The sequence below is a fragment of the Delphinus delphis genome, chromosome 16 (genome assembly GCF_949987515.2).
Source record: "Delphinus delphis chromosome 16, mDelDel1.2, whole genome shotgun sequence".
In the NCBI taxonomy this organism is placed as follows: domain Eukaryota; kingdom Metazoa; phylum Chordata; class Mammalia; order Artiodactyla; family Delphinidae; genus Delphinus; species Delphinus delphis.
Genome location: NC_082698.1, coordinates 34,531,535 through 34,551,510, shown reverse-complemented (window position 1 = coordinate 34,551,510; position 19,976 = coordinate 34,531,535). Strand labels below are relative to the sequence as shown.

The following is a 19,976-nucleotide window of genomic DNA, read 5'->3' as shown; positions in this document are numbered from 1 at the left end:
ATTGAACCATGTATCAATAGCTTGTTCTTTTTATTGCTGAGAAGTATTCCATTGTGTGAATATACTATAGTGTCCTTATCCATACAGATTATATTTTACACGATAAATAAGATAGAAGATTAAGACAATAGAAATAAGTATTTTAATGCTAATTTAGTCTCTGGCTTTGTTACCGACTGTTATCTTGGGGTTAGTCTCTCGACGTTTCTGCACCTCAGAGATCCATAAAAGTACATGCATTAGACTTTCTTAGGCAGTGTCTCACTCTAAATGTGGTGAATCTATTGAGTACTTCAATGCTAAACAACTGTTATTCAATATTTTTAATCAAAAATTGGACCTTCATGAATTGGTGAATTTATACTCTAGATTTGAGCAAAAATACTTTCTTTGGCACTGGATAATGGGCTTCATAAGAGATTAATTGAGATTTTTTAATTAGTAACAAGTGCTGGATACATGAGTAGATCATTTTAAATTTTGTACCGCAGGCTAATTTCACCTTTTTCTGATTGTTAAGGTTAATGCTCTGGATAATCTCGGTCAGACTTCTCTGCACAGAGCTGCGCATTGTGGTCATCTACAAACCTGTCGCCTGCTCCTCAGCTATGGGTGTGATCCTAACATTATATCCCTTCAGGGCTTTACTGCCTTACAGATGGGAAATGAAAACGTGCAGCAACTTCTTCAAGGTATTGAATACTTCCATGAAATTATTATTGTTTAAATTAACCTTGAAGTTTTTTTCACATATCATGTAGGAGTTGGTAGTGAAAAGAAAAATTTTCAGAATTGTTGGCTGTTATTTCTTCTTAATCAACTCATTGTACTCAATGCCCAAATGTTGCAATTCTTTTATGAGTTTGTTCCAGTAGCATTTGCTGCCCAGCTTCTGTGAGTATATAGCTGTCTCTTAAGTTTTTATCTAGAAAGTTTTTAAAATTGAGACACGACAGTTGCTATTTCTTTTTAAAGAAAGGAAAACTGAAAAGGGTAGATGAAGTCTCTTAGAAGAGCAACCATAGTGATAAATAGTATTCTAAAGACTGACCCTGCCTCTTCACTCTTTTTTAGATCCTTCATATAAAGCATATAGAATTCATACAAGGTAACCAACTATTTGACTTACATGTAACTGTTGAATGGACTGATACTTATTACATTTTAAAATCAAATCAATTTAGATCAGATATCTACACATTTGGCATAGGTTAAACATTTCAGCCTAGAAATCTGGTCCCATAAATTTTAGTGTCTTTGCCTATATCTCTGTATTTTACTAGAATTTAATGGAGTGTCTTTGACATCTCAAAGCTCAAATGAGAAGAAATGTAACAGATCAAGCCTTTTGTACCTTTTGTAGTCACCTTTGATGATCCTTGCTGGAAACTACATTTTGAGAAAAACACTGCTTGAATAGATGAAGGCAGATCAATAAGATCTCCTGTGAACTTCTAAAATTGTGAACTAACTACAAGACTGCTCTCAAAATTACCTTTACTTCCCCGTATACCATGCATTTGTTTCAGTGTCAGTTTTGGGGGTAATAACATTAGTCCTATTTAGTTACCTAGTGATAGACATTTACAGTCTTCCTAGTTTTATACTAAGTGCTATTACTTACCTTTCCAACCAGTTTCTTAGGGTCAATTATCAAAGTGGAATTTCCAAGTCAAGGTTAACATAATTGTTAAATCATTTCTAGAAAAACTGTTATGTACCATTTTACATTCCTACCAGTAGTATGTGACAGGACCTGTTTTCCTTGTCAGCCCCAGGTATTATGATTCTTAATCATTTCCTTGGGTGAATGTGTGTCTATGTGCGTGTATGTAAATTACAGAAGTAATAGACTCTTTTTAAAATGCAAATTATAGAAATATTGACAGTGTAACTCCCCATTTGCTCTTTGCCCACTAATGGATGAAAAAAAAAAGCCCAGTATTTCATTATTTTAATTTGCATTTCTTAGATTTATGTTGCAGTACTTTTTCCATTTTGTTCTTTGCCTATGATTTTGTTTAATGCTGTGTTATTGCCTGACAGATATTTTTCCAAATTAGTTTTGTTTCTGCCTTTGATATACTGCTTTAAGATGCTTTTCTGCTCCAAGACAAAAAATATTCACCTATATTTTCTTTTAGTATTTTTAAGGTTTAATTTTTTTATACTTAGCATCTTTAATCCATCTGAAGTTTATTTGCTCTGAGAACAAGGTACATGTTTTCTTCCTTTCCTATGAGATTTTAAATGAGCTATAAATCATAGAGTTTCAGACCTGAACATAACTTCAGATGTTTCTAGTCCAACTTCTCTCTTTTTAGAACTGGAAAAATCAGAGGCCCAGAAAGTTCAAGTGACTTGCTCCAATTCAGGTAGCTAGTCGATGGCAGAACCATGGTTAGATATCTAGCTGTTGCTCTCCTCTAATTTTTTTTTTTTTTTTTTTTTGCGGTACGCGGGCCTCTCACTGTTGTGGCCTCTCCCGTTGTGGAGCACAGGCTCCGGACGCGCAGGCTCAGCGGCCATGGCTCACAGGCCCAGCCACTCTGTGGCATGTGAGATCTTCCCGGACCGGGGCACGAACCCGTGTCCCCTGCATCGGCAGGCGGACTCTCAACCACTGCGCCACCAGGGAAGCCCTGCTCTCCTAATTTAATACTTTACCCCCAGTCAACTGACTTGGTTATAGAGCAAGCCATCTTTCATTACATTATGTTCCTTTATATTGCTTAAATCTCATTTTATAATTATTATTCACATCTACATACATTTGACATATGTAATGTTTCAAAAGTTTTTACTGCTTTTCGCCTACTACCATGGAGATTCCCTACATAATTATCACCAAACTATAAAAAGAACTTTACTCTCAGATAAGATGCCTTCCTTAAAACTTGGTCCCACCTTCCAAATGGGAGTTAATCACTCTTTACTTCTCTTTCTTTTTAGAGGGTATCCCATTAGGTAATTCAGAGGCAGACAGACAATTGCTGGAGGCTGCAAAGGCTGGAGATGTAGAAACTGTAAAAGTAAGACATAATCTTATAGTTTTGTTAACTTTGTGTTTTTATTTTGACAGTGTTTAATGAATATACTGTAAGAATGAAAAATCTAGTTATTTATATGTGCATTGTTTTAAAAGGTAAATAATGCTAATCTAGTTCTGCTCTGCAAATGAGGATCATTGGGTAATGAAAGAAACTTTTTAGTTTCACATGCATCTCAATAAATACATCATAGTCACAAATTTAAATTTGACTATTTTAAATTAAATAGTCACAAATTTAAATTTGTGACTGTGTTTATGGGAATGCATTTTGTTTAAAGAACCTATTCATTTGTCCCTTTCAAAGAATAAGATATATGAAATTATTGTCCATTATTATTTACATATGACACATAAAACAGGAAAGGAAGAAAACTAAATGTATCCCTCTGTCTATATGTTTTTTCTGGTTTCTTCATTTCTTTGCCCTCTCTACCTCTGTGAGGACCCAGTGTTTAAATATAGTAATAATATAGTGTCACCACCTTTCAGAGACACTGTCTCCTAATAATCTTCAATTTATCTGGACTGAAATATTTTTTTCTTTCTCAGAAGAGCCAACTTGAGCCCGTCTATGGCCCCCATCTCCTATAACAGTCTTCCCTAGAATAACCTTTTCTCAAATTTTGCTTTTACTGTAGAATCACATGTAACGTCTCAATGCCTATACCAGATATTTCTGTTACCTACAGAAACTGTATATCCAGCTAACTAACTCAGAACATTAAAATTTTGAAAGAGCAAGACTGCTTTTCAGGTCCACTAATATAAATTAAAATTAACTCGGCATGTTTCATGATTAAATAATTCCTTTTTCTTTTTTTTAACAATCTTTTATTTTATTTTTTATTTTTGGCTGCATTGGGTCTTCATTGCTGTGCGCAGACTTTCTCTAGTTGCAGCGAGCGGGGGCTACTCTTTGTTGCGGTGCGCGGGCTTCTCATTGCGTGTTGGCTTCTCTTGTTGCAGAGCACGGGCTCTAGGCGCTCGGGCTTCAGTAGTTGTGGCACGCAGGCTCAGTAATTGTGGCTCGCGGGCTCTAGAGCGCAGGCTCGGTAGTTGTGGCACACGGGCTTAGTTGCTCCGCGGCATGTGGGATCTTCCCAGACCAGGGATCGAACCCGTGTCCCCTGCATTGGCAGGCAAATTCTTAATCACTGCACCACCAGGGAAGCCCAGATAATTCTTTAGTAATGCAATAATGTTAATTTTAATTTCCAAAGCTGGGCGGGGGGAGAAGCCCGGTTGTGCCCTCCCTCCCCACCAACACCTCCCCCACAGATTTTCAAAACAGTGCTAGGTCCTATTTGAGGGGGCATTGATAGGTAATAAGAAATTTTATAAAAAGCTAAAATTATTGATTTGATTCATGGCAGAAGTCTCTATTTCAACCAATTTCACTATATTTCTATATGGTGTTGCTAATCCTGAACAGACCCACCCCACAAAGTCAGTTTTACATTTCCTGAGAACAAAATGTGAACGTTGGCCTCATCAGAACTTGAGCTCTGAGGACATTTATTCACTGTCCTTTTAAATAAAGAGATTTCTGGAAGTTGATTTAAAAGTCCATGTGATCTTTTCCTATTGCTTTATGTGTGTAGGTAGTACAGTCATCTCCAAATAATTTAAGGGTTTTTTTTTAATAATTTCATTTTTTGAAAGAAAAATGCTATTATGCAATTTTATTGTTTGACTTGTTTCATAGTTACGTTCTCATGCCCTTAATTAGAAGGTTAACATGATATTGAAGGGGGGATTTTGTTTCTCTTACTGACTAATGACTTGTGGAAAAACAAATCACTTGAGTTAAGGGTAGTGAGCTGAGTTTTTTCCTGGAGGAGTGATAAGTTGGGCAGGTGGAGTTAGAGTCAACTAGCTGATTTTTTTGTGTGTGGGGTGGAGGTGGTGATAAAAAATTGTAATGCTCATCTACTTACATATGTTAAAGAGCATAAAACTACATTCAGTCCATCTAATATTAAAGACCAGGCTTTGTTCTCATAGAGATAGAAGAAGCCTAGAGGAAGAAATAGATGAAGAGAGGATGAGATTGGGGGCAGGAATTGGACTTAGAGAATAACAGAATGCCATTGAATTGAGGAAGACCTTTCTCTATCCCTGTGATAGTCATTAGGCTGTCTTCCCTTATCTCTGCTTTTAAAGTCACTTAGAGGAGGGACTTCCCTGCTGGCGCAGTGGTTAAGAATCCACCTGCCAATGCAGGGGACACAAGTTCGAGCCCTGGTCCAGGAAGATCCCACATGCCGCGGAGCAGTGAAGCCTGCGTACCACAACTACTGAAGCCCACGTGCCGAGACCCCATGCTCTGCAGCAAGAGAATCCACCGCAATAAGAAGTCCATGCACCGCAATGAAGAGTAGCCCCTGCTCACCACAACTAGAGAAGGCCCATGCGCAGCAATGAAAACCCAACACAGCCAAATAAATAAATTTAATTAATTAATTAATTAAAAAAATAATAAAGTCACTTAGAGGAAATTTATCTCCAACAACCTTTCTGTTCCTTGTATATCTCTAGACAGGTGGCTTGGTATGAATCACTGGGACATTTACCCAATGAACACTTAATTATGTGCTTGGTTGTGTTTACTGGTGAGCTATCAGGCTACATACTTTTTGGACAGCTTACTATTAGAAAACTTGTCTGAGTGGACAAAATTAAACTTGAGAGCTAGGAAGTTAGAGTGGCCAGTGGTAACTACCAAACCTAGCAGCACTTGACACGTGTTAAAAATACTCATTCCTAGAGCCTGGCTTCAGACCCATGAAACACTGTTTCTCAGTGTTTCTTGGGACATCTTGTTTGGGAAGCACTGAAGAGCTTTATCAGACCTGTTACTAAACCTGTTGAGATAAATCCACTGATAGCTGGCTCCTTTGGTTTATTAGGCTTAAAGTTATCCCTGCTTTTAGGGTAGGGTAGTTTTAAAAAGGGGGGGAGGGAAGGGTTTTTACTAATATTCTTTACTAAAATACTCTTGACTTTTTTTGAACACCATGATTTATTATCTATGTTGCTTTCCTTCCCCAAATGTTCATACTTTTCATGCAAAATACTGTTGAGTATTTTAAGTGTTACTCTGACAGCCTTTCTCAGCTAGACGTCCTCATCTGAACCAACAAAACACAAAAAAATTCTTTGAGTGACTTTTTTTTAATTCTCCCAAGGATGGTACCTAACCAATATCATTCTATTAGTTAATTCATTCCATATAGTACAGTATAATTCTCTAAGTGTAATTCCTCAACTGCCAGCATCAGCATCACCTGCGAGCTTGTTAGAAATGCAACTTCTCAGGCCCCATCTCAGACATACTGGATTAGGAAATCTGGAGGTTGCACCCACTGCACATGAAAATTTAAGAACTACTGTTCTAGAACAGTACTTCTCAAACGTTAATGTGCTTACAGATCACCTAGAGATCGTGTCAGAGTGCAGATTCTGATTCAGTAGGTGGGAGTCTGAGAATCTGAGTTTTTAACAAGTTCCCAGGTGATGCCATCATGCTTCTATGATCCAGTGTATCTCTACATACATTTTTCACAAAATGAAAGCTATGATTGCTTTCAGGTACTTGCATTACCTTTATGTATATAGCAGTAATGGTAATAATAAAATTTACCTACTAGCTTTAGCAAAGGTAGATGATTTTAGATAAGAGGACCAGAGGGATTCTCAATAAATGACAAGATGAAATAAGAATAAATAGCAAAGAGTTTCTGAAAATACTGATATGATGAAACAAGAAAATAAATCAGACATTTGAAATTTCTACTAAATGAATGAAAACAAGTCAGAATATGTAGCATCATGTGTATGAGAATACTGATAAGATGAGACAAGAAAATAAATCAGACATTTGAAATTTCTACTAAATGAATGAAAAGAAGTCGGAATATGTAACATCATGTGTATACTGTGTTGTGTCCTATAGAAATTGTGTACTGTTCAGAGTGTCAACTGCAGAGACATTGAAGGGCGTCAGTCTACGCCACTCCATTTTGCAGCTGGCTATAATCGGGTGTCTGTGGTGGAATATCTGCTGCAACACGGAGCTGATGTGCACGCTAAAGATAAAGGGCAAGTACCAACAATTGCCATGGCCTCTCTGTTCCTTTATCTGACCTTTTTAGGAAAATCTGAAAACATTTTTATGATAGATGGTAGTTCTTTTATTTTCAGAGAAGTCTGCTTCCTAACTGGCTTAAATAAAGCTTCTTAATTTCAGTTGAGATTTTATGATGAGTAGCATTTATATAAAGACTTAGTTGCATAATGCCTTTTATAATGGCCAAGGAGACTACAAAAATAGTGTGATGCTGATTTTCAATGTGGTAAATTTTTCAGTTTGCATTGAGGATACTTGAATTCTTCCAGTTTATCTTAAAATTATTTTTCTTTAAAAATATGTAATTCTTGGGACAAAGTGAGAGAGTGGCATGGACATATATACACTACCAAATGTAAAACTGATAGCTAGTGGGAAGCAGCCGCATAGCACAGGGAGATCAGCTCCGTGCTTTGTGACCACCTAGAAGGGTGGGATAGGGAGGGTGGGAGGGAAGGAGACGCAAGAGGGAAGAGATATGGGGATATATATATATGTATAACTGATTCACTTCGTTATAAAGCAGAAACTAACACACCATTGTAAAGCAATTATACTCCAATAAAGATGTAAAATAAAAAAGACAAGGAAAAAAAAGTATATATATATAATTCTTGGGAATTCCTGGCAGTTGAGTGGTTAGGACTCAGTGCTCTCACTGCCGTGGCCCCAGGTTTGACCCCTGGTCAGGGAACTAAAATCCCATAAGCTGCGCTGCATGGCTATAGAATAGAATAGAATATTCTTAATTCTAGATGTTGCAAAATAGATGTTTGTTGTGTTCTCTGCAATTTTAAATATTTTTAAAATGTCCTCTCTGCCCACCCCCCTGCCCCAAAGTAATTCCATTTCTGCTTTCAATAAATTTAGGTTCTATAAATTTAAATCAGTAAAATTTCTTATGCAGGTCAAGAAATTTATCAGCTGTATGTAATTATTTAAATTAAATATATCTTTGTGTTGTGTTGCTTATTTAACTTTTCAGAGGCCTTGTACCTTTGCACAATGCATGTTCTTACGGACATTATGAAGTTGCGGAACTTCTTGTTAAGCATGGAGCAGTAGTTAATGTAGCAGACTTATGGAAATTTACACCTTTACATGAAGCTGCAGCAAAAGGAAAATATGAAATTTGCAAACTTCTGCTCCAGGTATATTTAAGTACTTATGGACAGGGTATATTATGTAGAATATGTTTATGATATTTCTAATAATTCTAATATAAACTTAAACTAGTTAGGGGGTATGAAGCAAAAATCTAATTCTGTGCCTAGATTTCAGAATAAATGTCATGAACAGTATAAGCCAGGTTTATCTAGTACTAATGAAATTGATAGTACTTGTTTATCTATACTGGTACCAGTGTAGATATTTTACAGTAAAAACAAGAGTATAGTTAAATTTATACAAACATTGAAATATGTTTGTGAAAACTAAAAATAGCATATGTGAAAGGTAATTTTTAGTGAAATACTACCTTGTTTTGAATGTAGTTTAAAATTTTGACTATATTATTGCATTGTTAAAGTCCAGTAATATTTAAGTGCCTCTGTATTTTTTATTGTAATTTTTTATTTATTAAATTAAGCATTATTAACAGTCATGTTAACCTTTAAGGTATAGTCTCTGCATAAAATAGTTTTCTTTAGCTCAGTGCTTTGTGACCACCTAGAGGAGTGGCATAGGGAGGGTGGGAGGGAGATGCAAGAGGGAGGAGATATGGGGATATATGTACAGCTGATTTACTTTGTTATAAAGCAGAAACTAACACACCATTGTAAAGCAATTATACTCCAATAAAGATGTTTAAAAAAAAAAGTTTTCTTTGGTATCGTTACATTGAATATTTTCTCATTGACCAAGGGCAAACTTAAGGTAATTCCTCCTTTTCTGTTTTTCACATGCCCAGCATGGTGCAGACCCTACAAAGAAAAATAGAGATGGAAATACTCCCTTGGATCTTGTTAAAGATGGAGATACAGATATTCAAGATCTACTTAGGGGAGATGCAGCTTTGTTGGATGCTGCCAAGAAGGGTTGTTTAGCCAGAGTAAAGAAGTTGTCTTCACCAGATAATGTGAATTGCCGTGATACCCAAGGCCGACATTCGACCCCTTTACATTTAGCAGGTAAGTGAATGAAGTGTCACAGATTGAGGCTGGTGACATCTAAGATTGGTTTTACCTGAGTAAAATATTTCCTGTAAGTAAATTTGAAAGATTCAAATCAAGTATCTTCTAATACAGCAATTATACTCTAGTGTATTTGTACAGGGCCATGTTCACTTTAGCGCTAGCATGTTACATTCATTAAGAACAATCGAAAGAGGCTCTGCCGGTCACCATGTGCTTTGGAACCTTTATTCCAGGTCATCATATTGTTTGAATCATCTTTGGTGAGTGTGTTTTGGCTACAGAAACTTTAAAAGTAGGCCTGCTGAGCTGGCCGTCCTCATGGAACGCTAAATCTTTCCATTCTTCTGATGATAGCTGTTAAGCATAAGCAGGAAAAAATCTTTAAAGACTTCCAGAAGTTACATAAACTTCTTGTTACTTGTCATATTAGTTTGTAAGGCCTGCCTTAACAAATTACCACAGATTAGGTGGCTTAAACAACAGAAATGTTTTTTCTCAGTTCTGGAAATGTTGGCAGGATTGGTTTCTTCTGAGGCCTCGCTCCTTGGCTTGCAGATGGCCACCTTCTCTCTGGGGCTTCACATGGCGTTTTCTCTGTGTATGTGCATCACTGGTGTCTCTATGTCCTAATCTCCTCCTCTTAAAAGGACAACAGTCGCATTAAATTAGGGTTGACCCTAACGGCCTTGTTTGAACTTAATTATCTCTTAAAAGGCCTTATCTCCAAATACAGTCACATTCTACAGTACTAGTGGTTAGGGCTTCAACACAGGATATTTGAGGAATACAGTTGAGTACAAAACATTTGTTCGAAGTTTTCACTCATAAAATTGGCGCTGTGTATCTTTGTCTTCACTGCATGTAATGCAGCATTGTGATTTCAGCACAGCTTTTTGAGCTGCATTGAAGATGCTAGGGGCACTTCCCTGGCGGTCCAGTGGTTAAGACTCCATGCTTCCACTGCAGGAGGCACGGGTTCAATCCCTGGTCAGGAAAGTAAGACCCTGCATGCCACTTGGCCAAAAAAAAATTTTTAAATAAAAACAATAGGGCTTCCCTGGTGGCGCAGTGGTTGAGAGTCCGCCTGCCGATGCAGGGGACACGGGTTCGTGCCCTGGTCAGGGAATATCCCACATGCCGCGGAGCAGCTGGGCCTGTGAGCCATGGCCGCTGAGCCTGCGCATCCGGAGCCTGTGCTCCACAACGGGAGAGGCCACAACAGTGAGAGGCCCGTGTACCGCAAAAATAAATATAAAAATAAAAAATAAATAAAAACAGTAGTTACAAATGCATATTCCTTTAAAAAAAAAAGATGCTAGGGAATGGGCCATTAAAATCACTGAGCTACAACTAATACTTTAGTGGAGTTGCATCATAGGCACATTTGACTCATACAAGTTTTATCTAAATACACGTGGTTTGAAAAGAGAAAAAGAATGTAGGTGTTTCTGCCACTTTGTGTAATGTAGGAGGTGTAAGTTTACTCTTCTCTCAGTTCCTTTCAGTCTCACAGTGTGAGCAACTATGTTCCTAGGTTTTTGTTGTTTTGGGGGGGTTTTTTGTTGTGTTTTTTGGCCACGCCTTGTGCAGCATGTAGGATCTTAGTTCCCCAACCAGGTGTGTTGAACCCGGGCCCCTTGCAACCACTGTACTGCCAGGGAAGTCCCTTAAGAGATAATTTTAGTGTATGTGGTTTTTACCTTTAAATTATGACCCCATGTAAGTTGGAACCCCACTGGCAAAGGAAAAGAATTACTCCATCTATGTGTCTTTTAGAGCATTAAAAGTGCACTAAAAGTGATAAGCCACAAATGCTAACAAAGTGAGGTAAAGCTTTTCTTCTTCCACTGGCAATCAGGAGTTTCTAGTCCATGGAAGACAAAATGTGGCCTGACCTCTGATTTGAATTGTGCTGTGCTGTGCATAATTGCGTATATCAGCTTTGTATCTTTATGGTAGCTTACCTAGAACATTTAATATTACTATTTAAGTCTGTGTTCTTTGTAAGTGGCAAATACATTGTATACACAAAATGTTTCTTACTTAGGCGGTATTATACCTTGAGATCTGGAAGGACTTTTGGATTTGGTGTAGTATTTAGCTTATGGTAGTTTTGTAGTTTCGTTTTTCTTCACTTGATCTTACTAAATTTTTTTTGTTTGTTTTGCTTTAGCTCTTTCAGCAAAAGGCTGAAAACTACAGTAAAAATGAATGAGTTAAATACTTTGAACTATTTTAAAGTTTCAAGTGATACCTGATCTTATGCTGACAAAATTAAGTTCCAGATTTGCTTTCAAACTATTGATTATGTGTCAAATAAAATATACATACTTTACCGTGAGCATGCATTTACTAAGATAGCTGACAGTTCCCAAAATGACAGCTGGGAGGTTATGGTACATTTATAAAATACTAAGTTTTATTACTTCATGGCTTTAGCAGCAATGGATTCTGCTGCTTGTAGAGATATGCACCCTTACGTTCTCTCTAGCAAAAAGCATGTCCTTGTGGCCTTATGGGGAAATGGGGCCCTGAGACCCACACTGGTGTGTTGTCTTCTGCTCTGCTAGCCACTTGTGTTCCTAACTTGGCTTTTATATGATTGGATGTCTTTTGCTTGCAGCCTTGAGACCATGTACCTGAGTTCAGGAAGTTGTGTATACAACAACTATGAAGGCAGGGACTTTGGTAAGAAGGTTTTAAAAGGAAAGATTTAAGTATAACAGTCAATAGAACTTTAGAGTCTCCAAAACAAATGGGTATCATTACTGAAAGCTTCCAACTTGAGGCCGGTGGGCAGTTTTTTTTTCATAAGATAAATCTTTAATAGACTCCATTGGAGAATTTCAGATTTCTATAAAAATCTCTTATTTTAAAAATCCTATCCTTTGTATATATACATATATGTAGCTATTTTTTATATTAACAAGTAATTTTACCTTTTTTCTAAATTAGCTGGTTATAATAACTTAGAAGTTGCAGAGTATCTGCTACAACATGGAGCTGATGTGAATGCTCAAGACAAAGGAGGACTTATTCCTTTACACAATGCAGCATCTTATGGGGTAAGTTCTTTCATGTTACCTTTAAAAATGTCTGAAATTTTTAAAGTGAAAATCAGTATTACAATTCAAAAGGAATTCATTTTACAGAGAAGTAAATATGAGAACTAAAGAGGTTAAATAACTTCCAGGTTTCAATTCCGAATCTGCTGTAGCTTGCCATGTGACGTGCAGCACGTTTTGTCTTCTGTTGTATTACCTTCCTTAGCACATGCATCTTATTTTCAGTGAGATGGTGGTGATTTTGTTTATTTGTTGGTGCCCAGAAACTTCATTGGGATTCATACGAATCTGTAGAGATGAGATGCGTTGTTCCTGACTTATAATAGCCTTGAATGTTAACAATCAGTATTGACCATCTTCAGTTGATTAATTAAGGAAAGCTGCTGGTTTATAAATTGATGTTTAGCAGTTATAACACTTAAATAAATTAGAAACTGTTAAAGTCCTATTAATTTAGTTCCTGTGTAGAATTCTTAATGATTTTCTAGATATTTTCTCAAGTTAGGTAAATGTCTACTACTGTAATTTTTAATCAGCTACCCATAAATTATGATGATGGGGGGAAAACACAGTTTTTCATTCTAGAGTAAGTTTAAAACTGGAAAAATAGGTATATAGCTGGTTTCTTTTTAAGAACTAAAGTACAATAAAATAATATTTCCGACTGTAACAGGAGTATTTTCTTTTACAGCATGTAGATGTAGCAGCTTTACTAATAAAGTATAATGCGTGTGTCAATGCTACGGACAAATGGGCTTTCACACCTTTGCACGAAGCAGCACAAAAGGGACGAACACAGCTTTGTGCTTTATTGTTGGCCCATGGAGCTGATCCAACTCTTAAAAATCAGGAAGGACAAACACCTTTAGATTTAGTTTCAGTAAGTGATGGGCTCTTTGAAAAATCTCAGTGCTTTCCTGACTTTTTAAAATTCACTTGGTATATATAAAATGTCTTTATGGTGAATGTGGCAAAATCTGGCTTTTAGCCCAATTTAAATTTTAGACCTCTTTGGTATTAAAACATAATGAGTAAATAATAGAATTATCAGTTACTGTAAGCTGAGTACTTTTAGAAATGGGAAAAAGAAGTATAAGGTATAGCTGCTTACATTAGTTAGGAAACAAGCAGGCAAGGCCCTCAGTGGATGCTGTTACAGTGCATAGGGCACAAGATGCTACAGGCCCATGGGTCTTTATGAACTTCCCCAGCTGGGAACATCGCCTTCAGGGTGCAGCCGCAAAGCCTGCCTTTATAGACATTTTCTTCCCTCCCAGCACTGCCTCATCGCAAAGATTTTATTGCTTACCCCACCAAAACTGTTCATGAAACAAGTTTGTTCCTCCAGTTCTCCATGGGAAGTCTTTTTTTCTTTCCTCTCCCAAGGAAACTCCTGTAGGTGTCTCCATTGTGGCCTCCAACCTCTGCTTTGGCCACTGTGATGCAAGTGCTTCTCTTGCCTCTGCCACTGAAGACATTGACCCAGAGCAGTGGAGGGAAACGGGGAAGAAATTCTTCTTGAGGTGAAGAGGAAGGGGAGTCTCTTCTGCGCACTGCTTTCTACTGAGATTCCACTGTTGCAAGTTACATTGAGAAGCTGATTTAGTTCAGCTGCATTGGGGGTTGAATTGAATTTTCTCAGCAGGCTGACAACCCAACCATATTTGCAACATTATTTCTTAAGAGAAATATCCTTCCAGTTCCAAACTACCTTAGAAGTGACCTTTTCTAATTCAGTCTGCACGTTAGTCCACGAGATATAATTAAGTGACATTGAAACAGGGTGCACTAAACATGCATGGGTTTTAGAGTCAAACAGACCTGCCTTAGAATTCCAGCTCTACCATTTACAGTTGTACAGTGTTGCAAGTTGCCTAACCTCAAAGCCTCAGTTACCTAATCTCCAAATGCAGGTAAAATATATCTGGTTAATATGAGAATTAAATGAGGTGATATATTTAAAGTCCTCGGCGTGGTATCAAGTACATAAAAAGCACCCCAAAAATTGTGCTAATGTTACTTTTAAGTGTTAGATACCAACTATGAGTGTCATGGGAGTCCTCAGATTCAGGGGAAGAAAAGGGTGAGGATTGAAAAGGCAGTATAAATGAAAAGCCATGAAAACAAGTACTGTTTACTTCTTGCTGAATGTTAATTACTTAGTGTCTTAATTGAGCATTGTTAAAGAATAGTTATTTGTTACTTATTAAACAAATTAATATACCAGTAAAGTTGGGATTTTTTTTTCCATTCTAGCAGATTTGATTAAAATGATTATCTTTTTTCCTAGCTTCCAAATGTTCAGTTTTGAGGAACAAATATATTACTGGATATTTAAAAAAAAAAAACACACCTCATTCTGTTTGCTAAAGTTCTATGTAGATTGAATTACATCTTCAGAATGCCTTTAAAAGATTTTAAATCTTTTTAAATTTTATATTTCTAAAATTCAGTGCTTTTCAATCATGGTATCTTAGGATTTTTTCTTGCTTTGCCACATTTAACAGTTTTATTTTGTATGTCTCAGAAGATGTGTTCTGTATTAATGTTTTATGTTCAATAGCTGAATATCACTTATTTAGCTGAATATTACTTATTTGGTTCACTTTGTAAAATAATTTTTATATAATAAGCAATTCTAGTGCAAATCTGCTGGGTTTTTTTCATATTTTTTAATGCGTTCTGTTGGGTATAGTATAGAATTTTAAAACTTGCTTATTGCAGATTTCATCTCTCTGACATATACCCTAGGCAGATGATGTCAGTGCTCTCCTGACAGCAGCCATGCCCCCTTCTGCTCTGCCTTCATGTTATAAATCTCAAGTGCTCAATGGCGTGAGAAGCCCAGGAGCCACTGCAGATGCTCTGTCTTCAGGTCCATCCAGCCCATCAAGCCTTTCTGCAGCCAGCAGTCTTGACAACTTATCCGGCAGTTTTTCTGAATTGTCTTCAGTAGTTAGTTCAAGTGGAACAGAGGGTGCTTCCAGTTTGGAGAAAAAGGAAGGTGAGACATTCAGCCAAAATAACTGGTATTGTAGCCACATATTGTCATTTGGATTACTAAAAAGCCATTTTTTTAACCTTAGATACAACTGTTAGTATCAGATTAACATAGCCTAAAAGTTTTAGCCTTTTATTGTTTTCTTTACATTAGTATTAGAATTCCTAATGAAACTTTCTCCCTCTGCGATGAGACTTGATGAGTGTTCTGCTGCTAACCTACTCTTTAGATGTAAACATACTTTTTGAAAGGTATAGAAGTCCTTTTGGTTGAGTACTTATGCCTTTATTTATCTCTTCCAGTGTACTATTATAGAATTATGAAATACTTTTAACCCCACATCAAAATACCTAATTTTGAATATCATTTTTTAAAAGGAAAAGAAATGGAATTCCCTGGCGGTCCAGTGGGTAGGACTCAGCGCTCTCACTGCTGTGGGCCTAGGTTCAGTCCCTGGTTGGGTAACTAAGATCCCACAAGCCATGTGGCACAGCCAAAAAAAAAAGAAAAGAAAAAAAGACACATACCTACAGTCTCTTTACCTTTTACCTGTCAAAATTGATCTCACCCTATGCAACACTGGAACTTATTTTCATAAACATTTTTTGTAAAATAGCTTATTACCTCTTCAAAGATAGGGAGACTTTGCTTTTTTAATTGAGATATAATTGACATATAACATTTTATTAGTTTAAGCTGTATGGAAACATATTTGAAAGATACAATTAAAAATAAAATTTCTTTAAAAGAAAAGATAAAAGATATCTTTGTAACATGAGAGTTCCCCATTGGTTAACTCTTCTCTTCTAATAATGTTGAAATTTTATAGCTTTCTCCTTACAATTTTTGATGTTAAGTTTAATATTATATCCCAAACGGCTGTTAATATTTTGCTTCATCTTTACATTCTTCATGCATGTAATAATGTCACAAAACTTTGCTGTTATAATGTTGATACACGTTATTCTGATATGAAATTTTGTGTACTGTGATTTTTTTTATTTTCTAGTTCCAGGAGTAGATTTTAGCATAACTCAGTTTGTAAGGAATCTTGGACTTGAACACCTAATGGATATATTTGAGAGAGAACAGGTAAGTACATGAGTTGTTTTGCTTGGTTTGGTGTTTGGGGGAACCTCAAGGGAAAAATAGAACATACTTGAAATGCCCTGAACCATTCAGCCTGTTGAGGGGTGAAAAGGATGTTTTTTTAAGAGACTGGAAATCAGTCAGTCTTCTAATTTGGCTTGTTCTTGGAATATCCATTTAGTTTATTAGCACATAAAAATTGTTTCTTATGTAATAGCAGTAAAATAGCTTTCTTGAGTAAGTTTAGCGTATTCATTTCTTAAAAGTAAGTTATCCTTGAGCTCAGTTTGTTCAATTCTGTTGTGTCAGTCACTACCCACTCTAAGCCTGACACTTTGCTAGCCACTATGGGGAGACACATAGACACACAAACTATATATCTGGGCGTTTCTAGAACAGTCCTAATTTAAAGTGTTCTGTCAGAATACATTCACTGATTTTTTGAGTCCGGAAAATATAATTATTATAGACTTGCACCTCTAAGGAACTTTCGATCTAGTTAGGGAGCTATACCAAGAACATATAAAGAGTCAAGTTTTTGGCATAGAAATTATAAGAAAAAAAGGGTTACTACAAGCTGGACTGTTCAGGGAAAGCTTCATGGAAGATTTGTAAAAAAAATACAGGATTTTAAAGAATGTCTTCAGTTTCACAAAATGGGAATAATATATTTGAGGTAAAAGGCTTAGTTTGAACAATGATGCTCAAGTTATCAGTTAGCATAGTCCAGAGTCTGTAGGAACATTACATTAAGACATTGTGTAAATAGGTTGGATGCAGAGCGATGGTAAAATGGTGTGCCTAAATGTGGCTAATTTGAAAATGCATTTTTGTTTTACAGTTTAGTTCTGCTCAGGTTCTTATATTAAATGAAAATAATGATATTTTTGGTAGTTCATGACTCAACTTTCTGTTTAATTATCTGCATCTTTTCAGTTTCAGTTTAACAGCTGGTGTGCTTTCATTTCTAATCTGTTTAGAATAATTTGAAATAAATGGATAAATCTAATACATTGTGAGAACACCAATATATGAATGTCTTCCAAACAAGTCTTCTAAACAGTTTCATTCTCTTTTGTAAGATCACTTTGGATGTATTAGTTGAGATGGGGCACAAGGAGCTGAAGGAGATTGGAATCAATGCTTATGGACATAGACACAAACTAATTAAAGGAGTTGAGAGACTTATCTCTGGGCAACAAGGTATTTCATTTTAAGTCATTGCTATCATCAGTTTAACAGCTTGCACAAAGGCAGCCCTCAACTTAGTAAATGATAATTTTAAAATCTGTAACAGAGAGTCCACTTAATAAGAAGCGTACTGAGTAGGATTCCAGAAACCTGGGATCGAATCTTAAATCTGCCACTGTTAAGCTTCCTGAGCTGCTACCTTTAACTCTGTGAACCTAAGTGAAGTGTCTGGGCCATTGAGAAATGTGGGTGTTGCTTTATCTCTGAAGTTTTTTCCGTTATTTCCATTCACTTATTTCTGAAGTTATTGTAGCTCAAAAATTGTATGGTTCTAAAAGATCTGAAACTTGGATATCTAATATCTTATGGTAATATAATAGGTAATGACTAGGTGTTCAGGCCTGCCCATAAAATAATGTTGTGAATCTCTTTTGTTGTAGTTAAATTCTAAACACTTGCAGTAAAAATATTGGGGAACAAAAGAAAAACAAAAAAAAAAATATTGGGGAATAGTAATGTTGCAACTAAAGAAACTTAGCAAAACAAAGTTGAAAAATATTTTATTTCTCTTGAATGTTGATATGTTAGGAAAATGCAAATTGCATTTGTTCGGTAGATATTCACACTGCCTGTATATCAGGTCTTGAGTATAAAAGATGAATTATTTTAGGTGTCAGAACCACATTTTAAGTTCATTGTTAAACTGAGGGAGTGATGTACCCCAGGGTCAGAAACATCCTGTAATTGAAGACCTGGCTGTACAACTGTGGTTAAAGACAAACCCCCATTAGCAAAACTGAGAGCATTTTTAGGGAAGGATGTATGCTAGCCAGGATAGGTCCATCTCTTGAAGAAGAAAAAAGAGAGCTTTGAAAATCAGGTGATTCAAGCTAAAGAATGTTTTAGACTGGAATTCTGGAATAGAATTGATTAAAGGTAGATGCACTTTACTTGCCTGATAGGAACTGGGGCAGAACATTTAAAATGCGAGATAGTCTTGGATATTTCTAGTATAGAAGACAAAATTTTATGAGATAAAGAAGAGGGAAGATTCATGGCTCCCTAGAATGTTAGTATGAAGAGGAGCTGGAACCCTCAGTTGTGGACTGGCATCATGACTCTACTAGAAAACACTGGATCTGGTAGGATAGCAGTTAAGACTGTTGAAAGGCTCAGGAAACGATGGAAACAGGTACACCGCCTTCAAGTGTCAGGTACCTACCTCCGTGCTGCCTCTGGTCATTCTGATAACATCCAGCTACAATTTAGTAGGAACATTCATTCCTACATGGAGGAGAAACATCATGACACAGAATGACTCTGCTGATCTAGCACATCAGGGTCACTTTCCTACATAAAGTTACCACCTTCCTCATTTTCATTTGAAGCCAAGATTCTATACCTATATTATACCCAATTTGCAAAATGGAACCAGTGGCAAGCTTCTGACACTCTCTCATCTCGCTGACTTAACAGCCTTAGCTATCATTCAGTGCATCAAGTCAGTAGATTACTTTTTCTGGGACTTACCTGGTGGTGCAGTGGTTAATAATCCGCCTGCCAATGCAGGGGACACAGGTTCGAGCCCTGGTCCGGGAAGATCCCACATGCCGCAGAGCAGCTAAACCCTTGCACCACAACTGCTGAGCCTGTACTCTAGAGCCCGTGACCCACAGCTACTGAGCCCGTGCGCAGCAACTGCTGAAGCCCACGCGTCTAGAGTCCATGCTCCACAACAAGAGAAGCCACCACAGTAAGAAGCCCACGCACCGCAACAAAGAGCAACCCCCGCTCGCTGCAACTAGCAAAAGCCTACGCGCAGCAACAAAGACCCAATGCAGCCAAAAATAAATAAATAAATAAATTTATTTTTTTAAAAAATAGATTACTTGTTCTCATCTTTCAGCACTGATAAATGTCTTCTTGAGGCCATTAGAAGATGGCTTAGTCAAGTGTTTGTCACAGACTTTATTCTATTAAGTATTTTTTCTATAAAATACCTTCTCTGTATAGTCTCCATACTTCCTGTAGACATTGTAATTCAGCCATATCTATACATCTTTATTAGAGTTTGGCATGTTGGTGGTAGTACTGTTACTCAGACCAGAACAGTGCTCTTAGTCTCCAGAGGCAAACCATCATGCATTAACCCAGCAGTAAAGCATCTGAGCCCTAACTCAGAAAACAGTGGAGCTCTGGAGATCTTGTAGAGATTAAAGGAGAGTTGTGTTACAGTTGTAACAAAGAAATTAGAAAATTCTGTTTTAAGATTCCATTTAAAAAGCTTTTGTGAGAGTAAAGATACAAAAATATA

General features: G+C 36.8%; 1 protein-coding gene across 2 annotated transcripts in view; it reads left to right on the top strand.

Annotated features, from left to right (window-relative positions):
• The window catches only part of TNKS2 (tankyrase 2), a 61,745-nt gene that overhangs the window by 29,448 nt on the left and 12,321 nt on the right, over positions 1 to 19,976 (top strand). For both annotated transcript variants that reach the window (XM_060034482.1, XM_060034481.1), the window contains exons 12-21: positions 521 to 692; positions 2,953 to 3,032; positions 7,008 to 7,153; positions 8,167 to 8,332; positions 9,091 to 9,310; positions 12,272 to 12,381; positions 13,073 to 13,261; positions 15,133 to 15,385; positions 16,392 to 16,474; positions 17,554 to 17,674. In XM_060034482.1, the coding sequence (XP_059890465.1) occupies positions 521 to 692; positions 2,953 to 3,032; positions 7,008 to 7,153; positions 8,167 to 8,332; positions 9,091 to 9,310; positions 12,272 to 12,381; positions 13,073 to 13,261; positions 15,133 to 15,385; positions 16,392 to 16,474; positions 17,554 to 17,674 (1,540 nt within the window). The remainder of the gene's footprint in view (positions 1 to 520; positions 693 to 2,952; positions 3,033 to 7,007; positions 7,154 to 8,166; positions 8,333 to 9,090; positions 9,311 to 12,271; positions 12,382 to 13,072; positions 13,262 to 15,132; positions 15,386 to 16,391; positions 16,475 to 17,553; positions 17,675 to 19,976) is intronic.